Here is a 23,361-nt window from a genome sequence, read left to right as displayed (position 1 = left end):
CTCACAGCGGGAAACCCGATACCGTCGAGTTCAAATGAGAATTACAAACGGTGTCCCACAATTTTAAATCGTGACCAGAGCTGCATTCCATGAGGGATCGGAGGAAAAACTGCTTGAAATAATAACGAATTTTCATTAATGGCGGTACATTTTTTCCAATACAAACACTGAGAATTTTGCGAATCAATTTTTAAGCCATTATTCCCTTTTTATTCGCGGTACAGATCGAGGGATTACATGAATGGGAGAAATTTCGCTTTAATTCCATCGAAACTGAAGTGGGAGTGTCTATTCCACTTCACTACCTCAATAAATACGAAATGAAATTTGTTTTCCTCCACGAACTACTGATGTTCCCGATAGACATGCACTCGCGTCTTGGAAATCGTTACGAAATTTTCCGATCTTTTATCAAAAATCTCCGGATCGCAATAAAATAAAATTCGAATAAAGAAATTATTCCGAACAGTTTTTCCAGACTCTCCCTCGAATCCATAAATCCTAAAAAACTTATTTTCCCTCGCTAAAATGATTTTTATAGTTAAAAAAAAGAATGAAAAAAAAAAGAAATAGTGTAAAGAAGTCGAATAGAAAAATCTCGCGCTTTCTCTAGAAAATTTTTCATGGAAACGAAATAAAAAATGAAATTCGAGAGAGAAAGCGTTGGATTAAAAAATCAATTCGTCATTGACTTGAAAGTCAATTATTACCGAATTGATGACAATGTGCGCAATTGGCTAGCTCTGGTGCCGACAAATGAATAAAAAAAAATCTCACGTCCCGATAAATAAATAATATAATAGGTGTACACGGAATACCCGGCGGGGCAAGTGCGGCGTTTTCTTTTCTCGATTTATTATAAAATCAGACGCACAAATCGATCTCACCGCTACAGGGCACCATTTCGTGTGAGCGAAGGTCCCCCCTTTTGCCAGTTTGAAAAATAAATACGACACGTCATATAACCGACCAGAGCAGAACATATCTATCGAAATCTCATTATATCAATTCCCCATCTCTATTTTCAATCAGGACAATCCATTTTCATTCGTAAGCATCACATTTGAGCGCCAATTGGCCGTGATATATTCACAGCTGTCATGGACGGATTGTAAAAATCGTACAATTAACTATAAAATTATTTTCCTAATCCCAACCGGGTCCTACGATTTTTTTTATTATTTTTCATTAATACTTCTACGATAATTTTTAAAGAGTGCACTGTTGAAAATTTCTTGAAATTTCAGTCGCAGTCATTTGAATTTTTTATTATATATCATTTACAGTGGCTTTCAATTAAAATTCGATTTTTTAAAATAAATGATAATTATGCATAAAATAAAAATTGAAAGAAAGAAAAATCAACTCTCGTAAATGAAGAATTTCGCAGAAATGGCTTTTCATTTTTTGTTCGTTAAGAATTTCAATTTGACTTGAAATTTCAAGTGCCATTTTCCAACAGTGTAGCGGTTAAAAGTTAGATTAAGGCTCGAGTCTTTACATAATTCTCAAATGCATTTGAATACATCAAATTTTGAATACATCTTCGTGGTATTTTAGTACCTCAGGCGTTGAAAGTTCTCCAGTGAAGTGAGGAAACATAATAATTCACTAGTGATTGAAAATATGTCCGCAGATAACTCCGATAAAAATATTTAAATTCATTTCATTATTGTATAATTCCAACTGCTCCAATTTCGCAAACATATTTCATCGCTCCACTGGAGAAAAGCTGATCCCCGGCCACTACCTCCCCCGAGAGAAGCCAACGAGAAGCTCCAAGCAGGTGTCACGATTTTCTGGTGAGGATTCCCGACAAAAAATTCCAGCGTAAACCCCAAAGAGGATCACCTTTCCACCCCCGTCTCCCCCAGGAGTACCGTTCACCACATACGATCATTAGTCACGGATTCCCTGCACCATCCAGTCCCCACAATCCCCCCAACACATGTCAGATCGACCAAATGGTTTCACCGCACGACGAGGCGCTGACCAATACCCCAAATGTCTCCTCCATGATAAAAGACAATTCGTGAATGCAACATCGATATAAAAAAACGAACAAAAAGAAAATAGAGAGCTCTTTGTACACGGATTCCACCGGATTTATCACACGAGAAACTCCCTTTAGCAACCGTTATCAGAATTGTCTGAGGGTTCCATAATTTTCGAACAATTGAAACAAGGAAAAAATAAAATTTGTATAAAACCATCTAAACTAACTGGACGGATTGCAAACAGCTGAATCAGCGCTGTGATTTCCCCGCGACGTATCAGAGGGGCTTGAGTTGCTGTTGCTGCTGCTGTTGCCATTTCCAACATTCGTCTTGTTGGCAGCCATGTGTGTCTGATAATGTTTGGCAAGATGTGCCTTCTGCCTGAAGCTCTTGCCACACATGTTGCAGGCAAATGGTTTCTCACCAGTGTGCGTCCTGATATGAACATTGACACTGTATTTATCCTTGAAGCCTTTGCTGCAGATGCTGCAGTAGTGGAGGGATCTCTCCTTGCGTTGAACAGAGCTAGGTGATCCAGAGCCATTGCCCTGTCCACTGTTACCATTACCAGATGCATTACCCGTATTCCCATTGCTACTGGCACTGCTCTTATTTGACCTTCTGCAGTACTTCTTGGGTGCTTTTGGACTTGATCTTGCCGGTGCTATTGGTATCTGATTGGTGGTCGGCTGTGTCTCCTCTGTTCTCGTGGTCGTCTGGGGTAACAAGTCCTGCTGGGCAGCCACAACTGTGACAGTACCCAAATCAGCTGGTAACGTTATCGTACCGAGACTACCACTCTGTGGATCAAGTGTGTAAAGAACAGTCGGTGCTGATGATACACTGCAAACTGGCTCCAAACTGCAGTACGACTCCACCACTTCGTTCTCAATGCTCTTGAGTTTTTCGTACTCTCCGGGTCTGAATGGAGCGCTCGCCAGTTGAGAAAGCAAAAGATCATCATCGGTGCAGCCGTGCATTCCCTCATTCTGGGAGTCCTGGGGGGTCTGGCCCTGGTGATCCAGCATCTGGAGTCCTCCACTTGCATTACTCGACACCGACAGCGAAATTGTCGAGCCCTGGGACGGTGAGGGCGATGGTATCTGGGTTGAGCCTGTATAGATCTTCCCCGTTAGGGCACTCCTCAGGAGGCTCTCGGCATTGTCAGCAGCTGCTGCAGCAACCGCCTCCTGCAGCTGATTCTGATCCGACAGCTTCCAATCATTGTTGTTGTCACCTGAAGGATTCGTTTGTCTGCACAGCTCCTTGCTCTCGACGAAGCCACTGTCGTCAGCGTACTGTGACGATGGTGTAGCTATCACGTGATACCTCTCGGTGCTTCGAGATTGATCGACCGAGCTCTGAACATCGTGATCCTGATCGCTCGGGCTTGGTTCAAGACTCAGTATCGCATCCAAATCGAGATTCGGTCTCAGTGACCAGGAGTCTGTCGACGGTGCTGTCGGACTCTTGCAGCAGTCCAGGGCGTCTATCGAATTCTCATTATTCAATACAGTCAACGTGTAAATGGCGCCGTCTGTATTCTGTCTATCGTTGGCTGTTGTTATTCGGTGTGCATTGTCATTGCTCTGGACGTCGGTGTGACTCGTTGGTGTTGCCTCGGTTGACCAGCAAAATTTATTCAGATCCTCCAGAAATATACTTGCCGTTTGCTCTTTACTGTCATCTGTATTCCAGTAATCGCAGTCTGACTGGTCCATCGGTACCTCTGCACTGACACAGTGATTCCTGACCCCATGATTCATGGCTCCTATCAGCGTCGAGGCAGGGGGTAATGCTGTTAAGGTGTTGTTGTTTGTCTCTTTGATGAAGGTCGATGGATGATTGTCGTGGTCATCGTGACGTGTATCCTGGAGATAACTCATACCACGACAGGTTGTCCGATGGAGGTAGCTGTCCTCGTCTGATACACCACCGGTTGAGCCGCAGTGCGGTGGGGGAGATACCACGAAGTCAAAGTAATCTGTCTTCCCTAGGTCATCACCGGGAACACCACCCGACGGAAACGTGTCCGTAAGGTCCATACCACTTGCTCCAGTTTAATACGGGGTCGATAGGGATTACGATTATTGACTCTGGAGCTTTGATGGGTCTGAGGTGGTTGGCGACGCTCTGGTGATGGTGGATGGGGTCTGGTGGATGTTTCGCGGTCTGGTTGCATCCAGAATCTACTGGATACCTCAAGCGTGTCGGGAATCTTCTCGCCCGATCGGCCACGGCATCCTTGGGGGAACTACGGTTTTACTTCACCTCGACGCTCCAACAGGTGCACCTGCAATGAATCATTTAGAACTTCTTTTATATTTGTGATTAATTCGTTGGATAATTTACTGTTAGCCGTGGGTTATTATGGATCACCTGATTCAGGTGTTTCAGGTTGTAATCAGTACTTCCTGTGTCAAATCGTAAAGTCTTGAGGGAAATATTAACTCTGCAATTTAAAATTAGTCCTGACTGATAAAATCGACAGGAAAATCATATCTTACTCTCAGAAATGAAAAGCTTCAGTCAAATGGACTCGTTCCAGTGATGGTGGTAATTTATTTACGATGAAAATGTGATCCCTCAAATTAAGTCTAGACTGAATTCACTCACAACTTTTTTTTTCTCAAATCCGAAGAGATCAATGTGAAAAATCTTTTGATCAAAATGTTTTCTCTCCCTGCGAGATATCTTTTTGTTTAAATTTTTTGAGCACGAGTTTCTCCGAGAAATTAAAGAAAATAAAAAGTCTTTTTTTTTTGCAGGTAACGTCGGAATAAAAAAATAGTTGTTGGTGTGTAAATGAGACCGGACTTCCAATATTACTAGTATATTCGATCCGGCGAACGCAGAATATCGTACCTCGACGTTGTCATGCCTTCGAGATTTATTCGAGACTCGAGCATCATAGCTGAACCCCATGTGGATACAGGATATATCCTCAGGTATATGTTTTCTATATCCAATCGATGTGAAGTAGGGGGAATGGAGGAGTGGAAAAAAAAATGAAAAGACCGGTTTTGGAATATAATCTCTCCTCGGGGTAACCCGTTATTGGGCACACTGTCCTACAGAACAGACAGACCGAGGCTGTACTTGTTTCTTTTATTCCATTTTTTATACATAGGATTATTCAATCTCGTAGATAAGTTTTATCGGCCTGAAATTCTTTTTTTTTTACGACGTCATTCCGCCTGATTGTCGAGGGTCTTGATGGATTGGACTCTAATTTCTACTTCGGCTTTTGAATTTTTTGACGCTCTGGTGGGGATTATTCGGGCTCGTGTACTCGTCTGTTGGGAAATTCTTCGAGGTCTTCTAGGGCCCAGCTCTTTGGGAATCTGGGCCTGAAGGGACCCAGAATTTGTAACGGTTTTGAGTGATACCAGACATGTCAGTGATTGATGGTTGATTATCTGGGTAATGGGTCGTGTTTCAAACCCGAGGATTTTAATATTTATTTAATATTCTCAGGAATATAGTGAGATATAAATATATAGGAATATATTTTTAGGTATTTTTTGAAGGGGCGGAGACATGGCCGCGAAAATTATGCGGGTCGATGAAAAATATCTCATCAGATTTCCATTTCCTTTATTCGATCGTTTGAAATTCGAAAAGCGACATTCCTTCCTTCGGAGTCTCCACGAATCCCCCAATTAATTAGGATTAATAATCGTTATCTTTTGTCACAGGAAAACTAAATTCCTCATTCTCAAGAAAAAATCACAAGACGAAAATTAATGGGCGGAGATTGTACGGATGATCGACTTTTTGAAAAACATTTAAACGGATCTCAATTTGAAGATAATTAAAAATATTCCGCTCAGTGATAATTTTTAAATTAATATATATTTTGATATTTCGTGAGATATATAATGTACGTGACACATATCCACAATTTTCCGCGAGAAAATGGGAAAATTACGCGGGTCGCGACGCGCGCAGTGGAATTCAATAAAAAAAAATTCCCCGCCATTTTGTCATAAATCCCCTCCTCAAAAACTTGAATTTCATTTCCCGACAAAAAAAGGCTCGGACATTTGGGTTGGCAATTGTTGCTCCATATTTTATGCGCGTTCCAGCGCGGTGGAGTGCGCGTGCGCGGTCGCGAATGCGCAAGCGGACGAGCGCGAGAGAGACGGCGGAAAAATGCCCATTGAGAATGAAACAGTGGAAAAGAGAGAGAGGGAAATGGGTGTAAGTAAATCCAAGGCGGGCATTAGGGCCCGGACCAGACAGTCATGGGTATTGGTGCGCCGTGGGAACGCACGTTAGCTTATAAATTCGCGCTATGGGCAACCCAACTCGTATAACTTTTAGCTCCGAGCCTAGATCACCTCCATCCGCAAATGATTGCGCAACGAAGTTTTACTCCAGACCAACACCGATTTATCCCCACTGTTGTAACGCACCGCGTTGAATTAATCGCGTGTAGGTTAAGCCGACGAGTGAAAGAGACAAAGGAGGAGGACGCGCGGTAAATGCCAGACTCACAACAATGAGAGTCTCCAAGCCCCCGCTCCAAGACACCCGGATGTCCGAGGTTCAGGCACTCATGTCCTGCCTTTTCCCCGTTTTTCTTTTTCTCTCTTCGCGCCGCTACTGGAGTAAACGCCAATTCGCGCGGAGCCTCGCGCTCTTTTTTTTCGGTAGCTGCGCGTTTTTTGGAGTAAACAATCTGCCGTGGACCCAAAATTATTCTCGTGATTCTCTCACGATCCGAAGATCATTCACTTTTTTTTTTACGCTTCACTCGCATTACTCGCGTTACTCGCGCCACTCGCGCTACTCACGTTGCTATTTGAAAAATTGATTTTGAAATATCTCGGGAGGTAATTGAGGGAATGAGGCGTGCGAATGGAATTTGGAATGGGAAATTTATAGAGATTCAGGTGCTTCGGATAAACTTTTGAATTTTTGTCTCATCCTGCATAAATCTGCATTAAGGTGCAATTGACATTTGCTCTTAGCGATAAGTTTATCATCGAAGTAGCCGTATGTTATGCGGCATGACGTTAATGGCGGTTTGTATTACTTAATTTCACATTTCCCTGGCAATTATCTTTTGGTGTCTGCACGGTGTACGACATTGATGTATATCACCGGGGTTTAACGAAAACGACGGTAGCATCGCTAATAAGATCGGCGTGTGCGATCCCGATCAATCGGGTGCAAAAGTGCCATCGAAAGAGAAACGATCGGCTCTTCTCATTGGGTGTATAATAATCGGTGAACCAAGTTGCCTCCCGTCGACTTGTCAACACAAACCCGAGCCCCAGCTGCGCCCACCGTTTAATGAATGTCCACTTGACAAAATAAAAATAAAAATTCACGATGAAAAACGATGGAAAAGAAAAAAAAAAAAAATTCAATACCCGATTATGGCGCTCGCTAAATTTAATGAGACGAAAAGTGGACGTGGAGTGAAGATGAAAGACTTCAGTGATCTCTCGATGGAGAAAAAAATCGGTTACTTGACAAAAGAATTTAGTCAATGGAAATGACGCGGGAAAAAAATTATCTGGGGCACACGCATGGCGCATGTGTCGGAGCGACTTTTTGCCATTTTTTTTTTCATTCTTTTTTTTTTGAGGGGGGGGCATACGTTTTTGGTAATTGGCTCCAGGTAGAAAGCACCCTCTTCTCTCACACCGCAGCTCGTTCTCCAGATATTTCTGTTCATTCTTGGATTTTTTTTCCCGTTTTTCGAGAAATGAGGTCGAATTTTTTCCGATATCTTGGAATCTAAAGAAAATAGTGAAATTTTCACATTTTTCCCTGAAACGAAGAAGTTTCTCTATTGTTTATTCATATTTATTTATTTATTTTTAATACCATTCACTATTCTTATTTTCATTATTAATTATTCCGGTTTGTTAATAAATTTTTGTTTTGACGTTATCATGAAAACCCGATTTTTCAGGGATTGCGAGTAAAAAAATGACGAAATTCCACAAATCTTCATAAATTTTCAATTACTCTCACCAATATCGACAGAAAATTGTTAGCGAAAAATTCTCGCCACCAACCTGATGACTTGTACCGTTGATCCTCACAAATATGAAACCCCCATTCCACTCTCCCCGAGATGTAAATTTGAATTCATGTCAAAGGGAAATAAAAATAAATTTTATAGCCCTCCGAGATGTGCAATTTAGCATTCGACATCCCGCGGTTTAATATCCAACCGAAAGCCCAAGTGCGCGCAAATGACCACCGAATCGAGAGTTAATCAGGCAGATATGCGTTTGAAATGGAGAAAGAAATTGTCTCTCCCCATCCTCTTTATTTATTCTTCATTTATTTTCTTTTTTCTCCATTCAACCGCTGATGGAAGATTGCGATTGGAATACAGCGGCTCAACAAATACGTCAAGACAAACGCGTATACTCTTATTCCGAGTGTATAACTCCACTTCATGACCGGAATTGGTCAAATTTTTACGATCGCCTTTATAAGCCTTAATGATGGGTTGCCGGTCAACTTTATCGCTTCATTTGCACGAATAATTTCACCTCGACGAGCCCTCCAGACAAAAAGATCAGAACGAAATCGTGTATTTGGGGATTCAAATTATTCTTATTATTATTATTATTCTTATTATTCTTATTATTCACATATCAATTTTGTTTTATCGCCAAAATGTTTTTTTACTCCGCACGTAATTGCAAGTCATTCACAGATCGAGAAATTGCAAATGTTTATTGAAAGGAAATGTCTATTAAACAATTTTCATGTGATAAATTTACTTTTAATGAACAGCCATTTAATTTGCTCCTCGGATTTTTATGAATATCTCGGAATCTAAGGAAGACAGAGACTTTTTCGTGAGAATCGATTTTCCAGCGCACAATTTGCGCTACAAAAAAGTTTATTATCAAAATTTCGGTATTTTGTTCTAATTCAGAGATATTTTCAGTTTAATTGATAATGGGATTGAGAATAAAATTTCATAATAGAAACAATTCACTAAAGATAATTAAAATTGATTTTTCGAGAGCGTAAATTTATCAGTGAGTGAGTGAACAATTTTTTTCTTAATTCAGTATTTATTTTTCAGGTTATTCACCTGAAAATTGCAATTTCCGGGGAAAAAAAATTGGCAATTACTATGAAAATCGTGTAATTAATGTTCTGGACCATTAGTCACCCCAGACACGTCATAAAAGTCCGGTTTAACCCCCGCGGGAGAAAGTAATAAACCGTTTTATTCCGAATGGGTCAAGGTGAGGTCACCATATCTGATATCACGCCCGTAAATCTCTCATTAATAAATTTGATATAAATAAAAAGGGTTTTAATGATTCATGAAAATAGCGCGACAAATGGGCGTCGGGGAGGCCATTACCGTCGCCATTTTACGGGTCACAAGAAGTACCATTAATTCACATATGGTTGTATTGAATGTGAGGGTGAAAAAAAAAATTGTACACTGGGGGGAGATGCTGGGGCCCCAGGTCTCGTCGGTTAATTGGTGTGGATTTCTTGCGAGCCCCTCGTTCTCCGTTAATGCGCAATTATCCAACCGGAAATGCTGTCTTTCGGCTTGAATTTTATTTACTCCAGAGTTCCAGTTCGTCTGTTCTCCAGCTTCTGGGGTTCACGGACTGGCAGAAAAATTCAATTGCAATTACCCAGGAGTTCCGCAATTCCGGGGCGAAATGTCGCGGCGAAAACTTTATGAGATAAAAAAATTACTGCCACTTCAATTTACTTCATTATTTTTTTTCATTTATTGGAAAAAAAATGAAATTGATATTTCAATTCGTCTTGAATATTTCGGGTCATGTATTTTCATATATTTTAAAGAATGGAAAAATAAAATCGAGACGACACCCCCCACTTCTGATTTTCCCCAATTATAGGTAGTGTAATTACTGGCGATAACTAACGAGACAAAAACCGCCCCCAACAAGTGGAATTTCCGCGAAAACGCGTGTTGAGGAGTTGAAAAAAAAATTTAGCGCGCAACAATATAATTTAGGGGGCGGGCAAATACGCGACTGGTACCCCCTTTGATCTTACTCGCCGAATTCCCTCCGTTATGCTCCGTATTTTCATCACCAATTGTCCCAGGGCGTGTAATTCACCGTGTATTTTTTTCTTTTTTTTTTTCCTTCAATTCGTGCTGGTACGTCTAATTGCCCGTCGCAAGTGGGTTAAGGGGATCGCTGGTGTGCGCACTTCAATTATGGCTATGTACCCGGCGGGTTTCATAATTTTTTAATTGCCCATCCCCCTGCCTCATCCTTTCATTACAGAGTCCTGGAGAAAGCGAGCATTAGAAAATTTATTCATTTGAGAACAAAAAACTTCTGAGGCAAGGTCAAGTATTTTTTCATTATTATTTACAAGTGACGGGTTTTATCTATTGTGGATTTTTCTTGTAATAAATTCCGCTAATTGTTAATAGAATTATTACAAAACAGTTTTCGCAAATTGGAAAAATGTCCGTCTATCGTCAATAACTCGGGATTCCCGGGTAAAAAAAATTGTAGTCGGAATATTTTTTCCAAATTTTTCCAAAAATTTCGGGAAAACTTTTCAGAAATTTTTTTTTTTTATAAAAAAATAGGGAAACGAAACAAGTGGATTTTTGGGAAATGTTCAGAAAAAATGTTCAAAAATTTGTTTCGGAAATTTTTTAAATAATTTTCGAGAAATTTTTACGAATATAATTTTTTCTTTTAATTATACTGCTGTTTTTTTACTTTTTTGATTTTTTAATATTCTCAAAAAAAAGCGCCATCGAAATTATAAAAAAAATCTCCTATTCAAATTTTTGAAAAACTTTTCAAAACCTTTCCCAAAAATAAAATTGTTTTATTTCCAATTTTTTTTTGTTTCATAAAAAAACTTCTCTGAGAAGTTTTCCAGAAATTTTTTGAAAAATTGGAAAAAATATTCCGATGACAATTTTTTTTTTACCCGGGACTTGGCAAAGTGAAATTTCGAAATTCACTTTTTTTTGGTGATAAAACACAATAAAAAATCGTTCGATTTCTTTAATTATTAATTATCATTAATAATGGATAATTTTGAAAAATAAAAGGACAAGACAAGAAATAATTTTTTCAACGAATTCGTTGACTCAGATAACGATAAAATAATCTCGCCAGTGATTAATATGTATGCCAAAGCCAAGACTCCGGATCTAGCGTTGCACTTTGCATCCCGCACGTAAGATAACAAAGTATTATGCAATTATATCGAGTGTATATCAATTGGATAGGACTTTATAAACCGTGCAGTCGTTCGTGCGGAAATCGGGCACCCGTATATCCTCTGGGTACAACCAATACCGTATCAGCATAAGTCGAGTATTACATCCATTATGATCGGGTCTGTGTACGTGAAGTACATGCGCCCGCAGAAATGCCAAGTGGGCCCGAGCATTATGCAATTATTTTTGCACAGCAAGTGCACCGAGATGCATTTAACATTTTGTGCGTATATAAACTACCATTGAAATATGTGTGTCACCTGTTTAGCTATTTATCCGAGTGACAACGCGAATTATCTAAGCTGAATCAATGAATCAAATGACTTCGATTACCCAGATTAAAAAAAATGTAATCGCAATATTTTTTCCAAATTTTGAAAAAAATTTCTGGAAAACTTTTCAGAATTTTTTTTATGAAACAAAAAAAAAATCGGTAGCATAACCCTATATATATTTCATTTTTGGGAAAGTTTTGAAATATTTTTCAAAAATTTTAATAGAAACATTTTTTTATAATTTACATGGGGTATTTTTGGAGAATATTGAAAAATTTTTTAAGTGAGAAAACAACAGTATAATTAAAAAAAAATTATATTCGCAAAAAAAAAATTTTCCTATTCAAATTTTCGAAAAATTTTTCAGAACCTTTCCAAGAAATAAAATTGTTTTGAATCCTGAATTTTTTTTGTTTCAAAAAAAATTCTTTTTTCTGAAAAGTTTTCCAGAAATTTTTTGAAAATTTGGAAAAACCATTCCGATTACAATTTTTTTTTACCCGGGTAATTATGGACTTTTGTCTCCACTGAAAATAATTATCCGCATCAAATTGCCAATTGCTCTTCCTAAATGCGACGAAACAAAAAAAGCAACAGCTACTGGAACGACAAAAATAAATTTTCACACAGACGATGCGACTCAAAACAAAGAAAAAGGGAAAATCTTTTTTTTGAAAATTTCCCGGGAGATTTCGTCTAGGTTATTTTTTCCAGAACCCACAATTTATCAAATTATAAAAAACTCTAGGATTAAATGAATAAAATTCGCCAGTCCATTTGATAAAAATAAATGATATATTCGATTCTCGCGGGGGAGTTATGGGATTTAAATTGATTTTCATCAAGTTAAATGGATAATTAAATTTTCCTCGGTGCAGCAAGCGGCATGTACTCCCACCCCCGTGGAAAAATATTCATTTCCCTTTTAAAATTTATTATATAGCCATGAGACATTGGCACGCGAGGGGCATGAAATCCTCGAGATTAAGTAGAACATTATAGATTCAGATTGAAGCGGGAGTGAAGCAACTCTCATGTCTCTCGTATGCATGCAACTCTTACGTCTAAATGGTTCTGCGCACGATATTTTTCATGTTTCGTTATTTATATATATTTTTTTTTTCTTCATCAAGTCTTTTATTTTCCTCGATTGTTTGTACCGAGAGAAGGTACTAAGTAGGTTGGAATTCATCGTTAACTGCCCACGGGAACAATCTCAATGGAGGATGGAGTTGCTCGATAGCGGATACACATGTTCACATTACAATTTCCATGGGATCGTATCCTTTCGCTGTGTTTACCTGTGATTCAGAGGGAGATACACTTATTTGTACTACGAAGGGTGGTAAATACTATTAAATTGCCACCTTTTTACTGAGTACTCCCGAGTATTAATGGCGCGGGGAAAAAAAATTGTAATCGCAGTATTTTTTCCAAATTTTCAAAAAATTTCTGGAAAACTTTTCAGATTTTTTTTATGAAACAAAAAAAATGGGAGGGCAGAAGAATTTTATTTTTTGGAAAGATTTTAAAAAGTTTTTCAAAAATTTGGATAGAAATTTTTTTTTTGAATTTCGATGGCGTTTTTTTTTTTTTGAGAATATTGAAAAATCAAAAAAATAAGAAAACAACAGTATAATTAAAAAAAAATGATAGTCGCAAATTTTTGAAAAATATTGTAAAACATTTTCCAAAAATACAATTGTTTTGTTTCCCGATTTTTTTTTTGTTTCAAAAGAAAAATTTTCTGAAAAGTTCAAAAATTTTTGGAAAATTTGGAAAAAATATTCCGATTACAATTTTTTTTTACCGGGAGGCTCTATAATGGGAAAATTGTCAACTTGCGCAATTGCGCAATTTTTTTTTCTCGAAGGGATGAGCATATGCATAGGGGAGCCGTTGGTATACGGAAAATGCGATTTTCTCAAAACGTCATGCTCCACCCCCAAAAATAGATAACCCCTAAACAACCCCCGAGGCTATGATAAACTATGATAATTATTTATTAAATGAAAAATGAATGTTGTAATGCGCGTAAATATAGCGCCTGAAGATCCCAGAACTGATGATTTTTTCAAGGAATAAAAAATCATTAATCTCAAGTCGAGATTCAGCTCCAGAGCTTAATTGCCTTGAGGCATTTTTTCCCTCGACTAGTCCGCGACTCACGGAAACGAGATAAAAATGATTTTTAATGTGAGAGATTATTTTTTATGCTCCACCAAGGAATCCACGGAACACGTACCAGAAGTGCCTGATTATGGCCTAGAAAAGCACCACCTCGATTCTCTGCGTTTTATATAGAAGCCTAATTGCTAATTAGTCGAGACGGCAACCCACATAGACAGGGTAATTCAACCGAAATAACGTTGAAGTTCATCACTCATAATTCTCTGAAATAAAAAGATTTTCTCCAAGTTTTCGATTTCGCGAATCGCCAAATTTTCTACTCGACAATTTTCCCGTCAAATGGTACGAAAAGAATTTTTTTTTTCCTCGAAAGGAAAAATATTCTCGCGATGACTTGAAATTTGCATTCACCCGAGCCCCGAAAACCTGAGGCATTCGTCAATCGGACGAGAGTCAATCGGAAAACGAAAAATCTACCCGATCTGCATATTAAAGAGACATCCGCCGGGCAGATGTGCAATTTCAGATGGACATGAAAAAATAAAAGTCAAAACCAAAAGAAATAAATAAAAATAAAACTATTCCGAAGAATTCAGGCCTTCCCCTCGGCATACAAAATAACCAATGGTTAACTAGTCTCGTCCATCTTTGGTAATACGTGCAAGCACGCATTGTTTTCCATACACATATGTCTCTTTTATTTTCGTGTGTATGCACCGATGTCGTGAATTTTTTCCCCATTTTTTTTTGACGCCAGAACAACCGCAGGCTTCCATAACCGCCAGATATCTCGACTTTGCATCTGCATCAATTACATCGTAATTTATCGTTTACAGAATACAATGAAGGTTTAATACAAAAGCCCAAAGGATTTTCCAAAGATGGAAACCTTGCGGGACTCTATGGAATTTGCCTTCAATTTTTTATTTGTTTTTCCACCGAAAATATAATCAATCGCTCGCCAAAAATGAAAAGGAAAAAAAATCCAATTGAGTCGAATCGCACAATTCAATTGAATTAATTTTAAAAATTCACTTCAATTAACTTTCTCCGCAATTGATAACATTTTTTTTTTCATTCATATAAGCCGGGTAAAAAAAAATTGTAGTCGGAATATTTTTTTCAATTTTTCAAAACATTTCTGGAAAACTTTTCGAAAATTTTTTTGTAATTTTTTAAAAAATTTTGCGAATATATCTTTTTCTGTTAATTATATTGTTGTATTCTTACTTTTTTGATTTTTCAATTTTCTCAAAAAAACGCCATCTAAATCTAAAAAAAAAAATCCTATTCAAATTTTTGAAAATTTTTTCAAAACCTCTCCGAAAAATAAAATCGTTTTGTTTTCCGATTTTTTTTTGTTCATAATTTCTCAGAAATTTCTTAAAAGTTTTCCAGAAATTTTTTGAACATTTAGAAAAAAAAATATTCCGATTACAATTTTTTTTACGCGAGAAAATCCCGTGAATGATTTTTTTTGTTTCATCTGATGAGTTTGAAATTTTGTTTTTCGTTTATAAACGCGAGGAATTTCGTGCCTGACCCATGCAATAATTATTCCCATAAATATTAATGCGAGCTTATCCAGTAATTTAATAAAAATCTTTAAAAATAGCTGAATGAAACGAACGGTAATTCCATGCGGTTTCTTCGATAACTGTGATTTAGAATCATTTAAATCCCAACGTCCGTTGACTCGAATCCACTGGATCCACCTACGTATTTCCATGCGACTCAGTCCCTGTCGCGGCCTTAATATGACTTTAATGCCTGCACAGGCGAGTTACTCATTGCATTTCTATTTCCTCCCCCACTCTTCCGGAATTACTCGTTTTTCAGTCCAACAATTCACACCAACTGATGCCACACAAACGTACAAAAGAGTAACAATAATAAATCAAATTCACATCCTCCAAACAATTTTAATGTAAAACATTAAAAATTGACGAGATATTTGTGAAATATTTTCAAGAAAACATTTTCGTCGATTTTTTATGGACTTTTCTATTAATCACTCAGCTGTATTAAATACCCACGATGTAAGAGGATAGAGTTTGAAGCGAATGGTGAAATTTTATTGCCTGCCTGAGGATTGTCGACAAATTATTCGAATTTTTCAATAAATAAATAATTCTGGAATTCTTTAGAAAAATTCTGGCGCTATCCGGAGAAAAATTCAAGGGAATTCGCAGTTAAATCTTCAATTAATTAACTAACATTTACCATTTACATGCTATAATAATAATAATCCGTTGTTTTAATGAGGGATTCATGGTATTTTGATATTTTTATTTGATTCACGTGAATTTTTCTGCTCGATTGAATTCCACCTTTCAACGTAAAATAACCGATAAAATGAATTCTTCCGTAATTTACCGATTGGCCTGGCATGATCTTAATGACTCTTGCATTAGAATGAAGACATTTACCCCGAGAAATTTAATTGGATTTGAGTAAAAATTAGTGACTCAAGAGCGTAAGTCATGCCAGTGAAAAAGATGGAAAGGTTCTCAACGGATAAATACAATGAGCCGAGGGAATAAAGTCAGTAGGGGCAAGTGGACTTTTTTTTTTTCTTCCCTTTCCCGCAATCATTTTCCAGTGGTACATAAACTCGGTCTACATGTTGGCAAGGACGTCAGGATCCCAAGCGTACAGAGACACCAGATTTATGGGATTTATCGATCGACTTGTTACTCGCGCGATAGCCATCTAGATCCCCAGCTGTTCTCTCTCTCTCTTCTCCACTTTTATTTATTTATTTATTCTTTTATCTCTATTCGTCGTGTCGGTGGACGTGGAAAATACGGAACCTCTTGCATCACTGGGGGTTATGTGTTTCTAATAGTTACAATTGATGTGATAACTCCTGTCCACTTTTTTATTTATCAGTCGTTTCTAGTAATTGTTTGGCATTTATAATGTTTATTGGAGTATTCATTAATTCTGAGATCACAGAGATCTTTCGATCGGAGTCCGAGAGAAATCGGACGGAGTAGGCGTTCCAATTATTTGGAAATTATTATTATCATTGATAATAATCATCATAATTAATTGGAAAATAATCGAATTAATTCAGTGTAATTAATCGCAATTTCAAGACTGTTTCGGTGGCCTGGGTAAAACAAAATTTTAATCGGAATATTTTTTCCAAGTTTTTAAACAATTTTATTTTTGGGAAATGTTTTGAAAAATTTTTCAAAAATTTTGTTTCCGAAATTTTTTTTTTATTTTCTAGAAATTTTTGCGGATATAATTCTTTTTTTAAATTATACTGTTGTTTTCTTACTTTTTATATTTTCCAATATTCTAAAAAAAAACGCCATGTCAATTATTAAAAAAAAATCCTATTCAAATTTTTGAAAAATTTTTCAAAAACTTTCCGAAAAATAAAATCGTTTTGTTTTCCGTTTTTTTTGTTTTATAAAAAAATTTTCTGAAAAGTTTTCCAGAAATTTTTGGAAAATTTAGAAAAAATATTCCGATTAGATTTTCTTTTTGTTGTAATATTATTAATAACTGTGAATAATTATTATAAATTGTGGGACAGATTAATGAGTATTGAGAGAATTTCTTTCGATGATCATTTTATATTTCTGATTTTTGAAGAACTAACATTTTTTTTATTGTGATTTTGGACATCCCCGACCCGAATTTTCTCTCGACTCATTACTTGCTCTTTGTGCCCGTCAAGTATCACTAACGAGACGTCTGAAGAGGAGATGATTGGAGCCAACCGACAGAATGATTAATCGTATTTTTTCATCGATTTTTTATTTACTCCGCGCCCCAGCACTTGAGGATTTTTCTCAAAAACTTCCCACCACCCCAAAGTATTTCGATGCGAGCCACAAAAAAAGTTGCGCAATTTATTTAAAATATTTAATTGAATAATAAATGAATTCAATTGATTTCAGGCAATAAATTCATTAATAGGAACCATTATCATTGATGTAATTGGATTTTTTCGAGGAATTTCTCTGAGGAGCTCCCGAAATGATCAATTATCGAAAGTGATTATCGCATTCCTTCCGGTATTTTTACTGAGTCATCGAACGGTATTATCCGAGAGATCGATCAGCCGGTGGTGTACAGAGACTGCAATTATGGCTGGAGTAATCTAGATGGATTCATTGGATGCTGGATTGAAATAGAAAAATGGGAATGAACAGTAATATGAGGTGGTGAGATCCAATTCTCTTGTCCTATTCCTCTGATAACTCCGGACAATCAGTTTTTCAAGGCCGCGGGACATCGGCAATTCTATCGTGAAAATTGCGCGCGTGATCGATTGTTATTCGAATTACCAATTGGAAAAATTATTGCACGTGAGTGAGGGTATCACACCGTAGACTAATAGAAAATAATCAAGGATCACCCAGTAATTTACCGGAAATACAATTGATTTCTATTCGATTTCGATATATCGATGAACCGTCTCATGAATTCCTCTTTTTATTATCTATACCAATTCAATTATTTATTGTCAATTCATTATTTTTATTTCACTCAACCTCTCCTCGACTTTCAATCAAAAAGTAAATTCTTTTTTTTTTTTTTCATTTAAATCAACCGAAAAAATATTGAATATTCAGAGATTTATACAATTTATAGAATTTTATTTTCTATTGAATTTTTTTTAAAGGTGAAATTTGTAATTGGGAATTGGAAAAAAAATTGGTGGGAGTTGAAGTGGGTGGGGGAAATAATTTTGAGGAAGTGTTGATCACTGAGAATTCAAATGGACCAAAAGTTCACACGATTCCATAAACAAAATACTTAATGGTCCGTTGGAACGAAAAATAAAGTATCTAGGAAGGCATAAATCAATTACAGGGCTATACGTAAGTATCGATACCAAATGATAATTGGAAGACTCGTTTCACGTTAGTGCCTCAAACGCACTGCGCACTTAATTTACCACATGCACAACGTCAGGATTTTATTATTCATGAAGGATACCCGTAATTATTCCATAGTAATTAAATCCCCAGGATCCCATAACACTTGGCTCTCTTTGCGTTTGTGAATTAACCACGCGATTCCACATGCAGATAATGCGCCAACATTTTAATCCTCGATTCACATTAGGTGATTTATTGGTTTCTAGCTGATCTACATTTTTATCAGCTCATTTTGTCCTGATTTCTACCGCGGGGGATGGAATATTTTTATATCGCAGGAAGTTCATGAGAAAATCACTATTTATTGTCAATAAGACCCAAATATCTGTAATTATTTTCATAAAACTTGAGGCCCAGATATTATTGTGAAATTCTCGATTGCCGTGACTCCTAAGACGAATTATTCTTTTCTTTTGAAACAAAAAAAAATCGGGAAACAAAACAATTGTATTTTTGGGAAATTTTTTGAAAAATTTTTCAAAATTTTTTTTTGGGAAAATTTCTTTCTTGCAAATTTCTAGAAATTTTTGCGAATATAATTTTTTCTTTTAATTATACTGTTGTTTTCTTACTTTTTTGATTTTCAAATATTCTCAAAAAAAACTCCATCGAAATAATAAAAAAAAATTTCCTATTCAAATTTGGAAAAAAATTTTGAAAACCTTTCCAAAAAATCAAATTGTTTTATTTTTCAATTTTTTTTTGTTTCATAAAAAAAATTTTCAGAAATTTTTTAAAAATTCGGAAAAAATATTCCGATTACAATTTTTTTTTTCCGAGAATGCGCGTTTACTAGGGGATCCAGCAGATGAAATAATTGCCTTCATCGTTGAATCTTCTCTCTCCCCGAATTTACGTCAGGAATTGTTTAAACAAAATTTCGCTCTGACCGAGTTTTATTCCCTCTCGCCTCATATTGAACAATGTATCTCTGAGGCCCCGTCTGCCCACTCGCCAGAATCCGAATGCCCCTGTTTAATTTCCACGACAATATTTATAAACTAGCTTGAGAATCATCAATCGAGCGCAAGTAATTTTTCCTCCCAGCGGGAGTAGATACGGGACGAAAATGTAAACTTTCACGATGCGTTAGCTTGCACTTTTATTTTCACACAGCCGTCTCTTTTGTATCACAAAAGCCCATAGTGGGTCTTATAAACAACTCTCGTGATTGGGCCACTTCTTGCTACCTCAATCAGCGAGTATGACTCTGCCGTTCTCCTTTTATTTATGATTTCAGAGTCTCTTTTTATTATCGACGTACAACCACCGGCTCAATAAAACAAAATCATGGATGAGTCAGATTTTTTTCAACTCCCGTGATCAACACAAACGATCAAATCGGTTGTAGATGCAGTGAATTTAATATGATCTTGTTAACAAGGAAAATTCAAATTAAAATCGGCATGATCTCCGAGTCCATTGTTATGTAAACACATCGTGTGCAACATTGTTGAGTATTTTTTTTTCAGACTGTTGAATAAATAAATATTTAAACTGGCACTCCACCGCATCTGGTGAGAGGCATAAATTGCATTTGATTCATTAAACTAATAATAATAATATTATTTAATAATAATATAGACGTGGAAATATTTCTGAAAATTCGAGTCGATTTTTACCGATTTATCGCCCGTGAATATTAATCCCTCTGTAAATCCAGAATAAATAAAATAGCTGGAAAATATATTTGTTTACTTTCTCGCGTATGTTGGGCCCTCGTATTTAATCCAACGAATTTGCGTTAAATGAGGCAGCCGGTTGTATGTGATATGCGTTAAATTCGCAAGAGCGTGTTCCTGTCGTCGCAATAAATCGTTAAAACATTTTTCAACATTTTTTTTTTTTTCACTTCGAGATCCCTCTCCCGAGACCACGACTTTATCGGTGAAAATAATGTATCGATCGGGGGACATTATTTTCGTGTCGAGATTTATCGTTTTTACGCCGCTGATTTTTTTTTCCCCCGATGGTTAATGAATCGGTTGATGTTGAGTCCTGATTGTACCTTTCGTTGGGGATTTCAATGGAGATCGGTTCGGTGATCGCAGGGAGTTCATAAATCCCGGAGAAATTGTAGCAGTACTGGAGAATTTGGAATAATAAAGAATAAAAAATCGTTCAACTCCATTTCGATAGATTTGTTCTGATATTTTCTAGTTAATGACTCGCCGATTTTTTAAATTCTTTGTTAGTCGCTTGGAGTTATCCTCGCGTGAAGAAACACGTCTAATTCCAGTCTATGAATAAATAAATTAAGAACATCGCAACTAATTAAGCCACGTTGAGCCATCGCCATGGAATCACGGGATTAATAAATCTCTCGAGGTGCGTCTCCCGTCGATTCTATAGAAATCGATTAATATCTTTCCATCTCGCTGGAAACCGTGAAAAGAAACTCAATTCCTCTCTTTTCGTTTCGCTATTGTTTACTCGTAGGATTTTTATTTTTTGGAATTCTGGGGAAAATGCCACGGTAATTCTGACGCGAGTCAGGAAAAGTCAGAAATTACTCCTGCGATAATTTTAAAGTACACAATTGAATTCACGGCGATATTCCGAGAATTCCCTAAATAATTACCCGTTTTTTAATTTTTTAGGCTTCTGGCATTCTATCGCGAAATTGATGACACGCGGGTTCGCGGGTTTCCGGGTAAAAAAAAATTGTAATCGGAATATTTTTCCAAATTTTCAAAAAATTCTTGGAAAACTTTTCAGAAAATTTCTTTTATGAAACAAAAAAAACGGAAAACCAAACAATTTTATTTTTGGGAAAGGTTTTGAGAATTTTTTCAAAAATTAGAATGGGAAAATTTTTAAAATAATTTAGACGACGTATTTTTTGAGAATATTGAAAAATCAAAAAAGTAAGAAAAAAACAGTATGATCAAAAGAAAAAAATATATTCTCAAAAATTTCTAGAAAATGAAAAAAAAACTTCCGAAACAAATTTTTGATAAATTTATAATATCCTAAAAAAACAATTGTTTTGTCTCCCGTGTTTTTTTGTTTAAAAAAAAAATCTGAAAAGTTTTCCAGAAATTTTTCGAAAATTGAAAAAAAATATTCCGATTTTAATTTTTTTTTTTTCGGGATTATATCAATTCCGTAAGAAGTTCATTCGTAAATCAAATGTCACCAAAATTTTCGGGAATAATCGGTGTTAAGTGTGTCGTGTAACGGTCAATGACAAGTCAGACAAACGACCCCATTTTGAATTCACTGTGAAAATTCATCAGGATGTATCCTATTACGAACAATGAGTCTACCAAAAAAAAAGAAGAATAGAATGGAACAAATAGACAAGTAATTGACATTGTAATTCAATCAATTTCGAGATCATTCAGAATAAGTGGATGGAGATAGTATTGGGGAAATTATCGGTGAAGTTTTTTTATCCGCAATTTTTTTAATATTTTCTAATGGTTTCTGATTGAAAGTTCAATTGGATCTCCCCGGGTGGAATAATAAATTGCCCGATGAATTAATAGAATTACGAATAGAAATCGTCCGTAAAAAATTACTGAATCAATTTACTTCTGCTAATTAAATTATTACATTAACATTAAAATTATAAATATGTGGATTTTTTTCTAGATAGCGCCTTGACTGGAAAAATGTTATTATTTATTAGAAAAAATCGAAGGATAGTTAACATTAAAAATGAGTAATCCACACAATTCTTGTCGCAAATAGTCTGGGCAGGAATAATTATTTGTTAGTGTCTCAAAAAAACAAGTGATAAAAAAAAGGCAAATTGCCAAATGACCTGCAGCTTGCGAAACCGCAAAAGTGGATATTCGGCAAAAGAAAAAGCCGTAAAACTCGTCCCCGATATTGCGAGCGGAATATCCCTAGCCCGAATGATCAGGCATGAAAAATAAATGACCGGCTCGTAAGCAATCCCGGTAATGAAGAGGAATAGGTTTACAAGCCGGCGTATTTTCTCGTTAAACCCCCGGTGATTTAAAAATCCTCGTACCTCGGCTGTGTCTTTTCTCATAAGAATCACGAAAGCCTGGGGCGATGTAGGCGGACTGTCGGGTTGCGCAAACCCTTCTGGCCTAGTCAGGAGTCCACCACTACACCTCCAGGGAGCACAAAAACCATCGCATACTTGACTGTTTGAAATTTATTGAAAATTCAGTGAATGAGCAATCGAATCCCCTATTAAAAACAATTCAATCATTAAAAAATTGAATTATCTTAATTTCATTCTTTTCTCATCTTCAATTTTTTTCATGGAAACATGAATTTTCAGATTTTTTATGAAAATTCATTGCGTGATTCGATTGAATTTTTTTTTCATTGATTTTTTCATAAAATTTCGAAAATGATGATTGTTTTAAAATCAGATTTTGAGGGAAATATCTTAAGACTGTATTGGATCTACGTTTCAGTTACTTTTGAGAGAATGAGAGTGAAAATTACTCGAAAAATAATTGAGAATTACCGGATCGTTATGGGATTCCATCGACAATTTCAATCTCCACATTAGAATTTCAATTTCTCCTCGTGTCACCCTTTTTAACGACGTTAATAAATTAAGTCCCTCATCGAGTCCAACAGCAGAGAGCAATTAAACCTCTACTCCATAAATCATTACTTCATAATCCTGGAGCATGTCGAAATAATGCGATGAATCCCCAGCTATGTGAAGTTGGCATCGAAGTTTGAAAAATCTAACTTTTTTTTGTTGGTTTGGATTGTACTCATTGAGTACTTGAATGTACCCTGTGCACTTTTTTTTGTACCCTCTTACTTTAGCCCTGAAGCAGGGGGGCAAAATCGTGCAGAATCGGAGTTCAAGAAAAAAAATAAATAAA

At 36.4% G+C, this 23,361-nt stretch overlaps 1 protein-coding gene across 1 annotated transcript in view; it reads right to left on the bottom strand.

The window, feature by feature from the left end:
* Positions 1–1,338: 1,338 nt before the first annotated feature.
* LOC105265342 (zinc finger E-box-binding homeobox 1) overlaps positions 1,339–23,361 on the bottom strand; it is a 44,292-nt gene continuing 22,269 nt past the window's right edge. The window contains exon 2 of the mRNA XM_011302784.1: positions 1,339–4,290. Coding sequence (XP_011301086.1) covers positions 2,219–4,042 — 1,824 coding nt within the window. The 5' untranslated portion in view covers positions 4,043–4,290 and the 3' untranslated portion in view covers positions 1,339–2,218. The remainder of the gene's footprint in view (positions 4,291–23,361) is intronic.

This window comes from Fopius arisanus, unplaced genomic scaffold, assembly GCF_000806365.1.
Source record: "Fopius arisanus strain USDA-PBARC FA_bdor unplaced genomic scaffold, ASM80636v1 scaffold00029, whole genome shotgun sequence".
NCBI lineage: Eukaryota > Metazoa > Arthropoda > Insecta > Hymenoptera > Braconidae > Fopius > Fopius arisanus.
The sequence above is the reverse complement of the archived record's forward strand: the minus strand, read 5'-3'. Positions and strand labels throughout refer to the sequence as shown.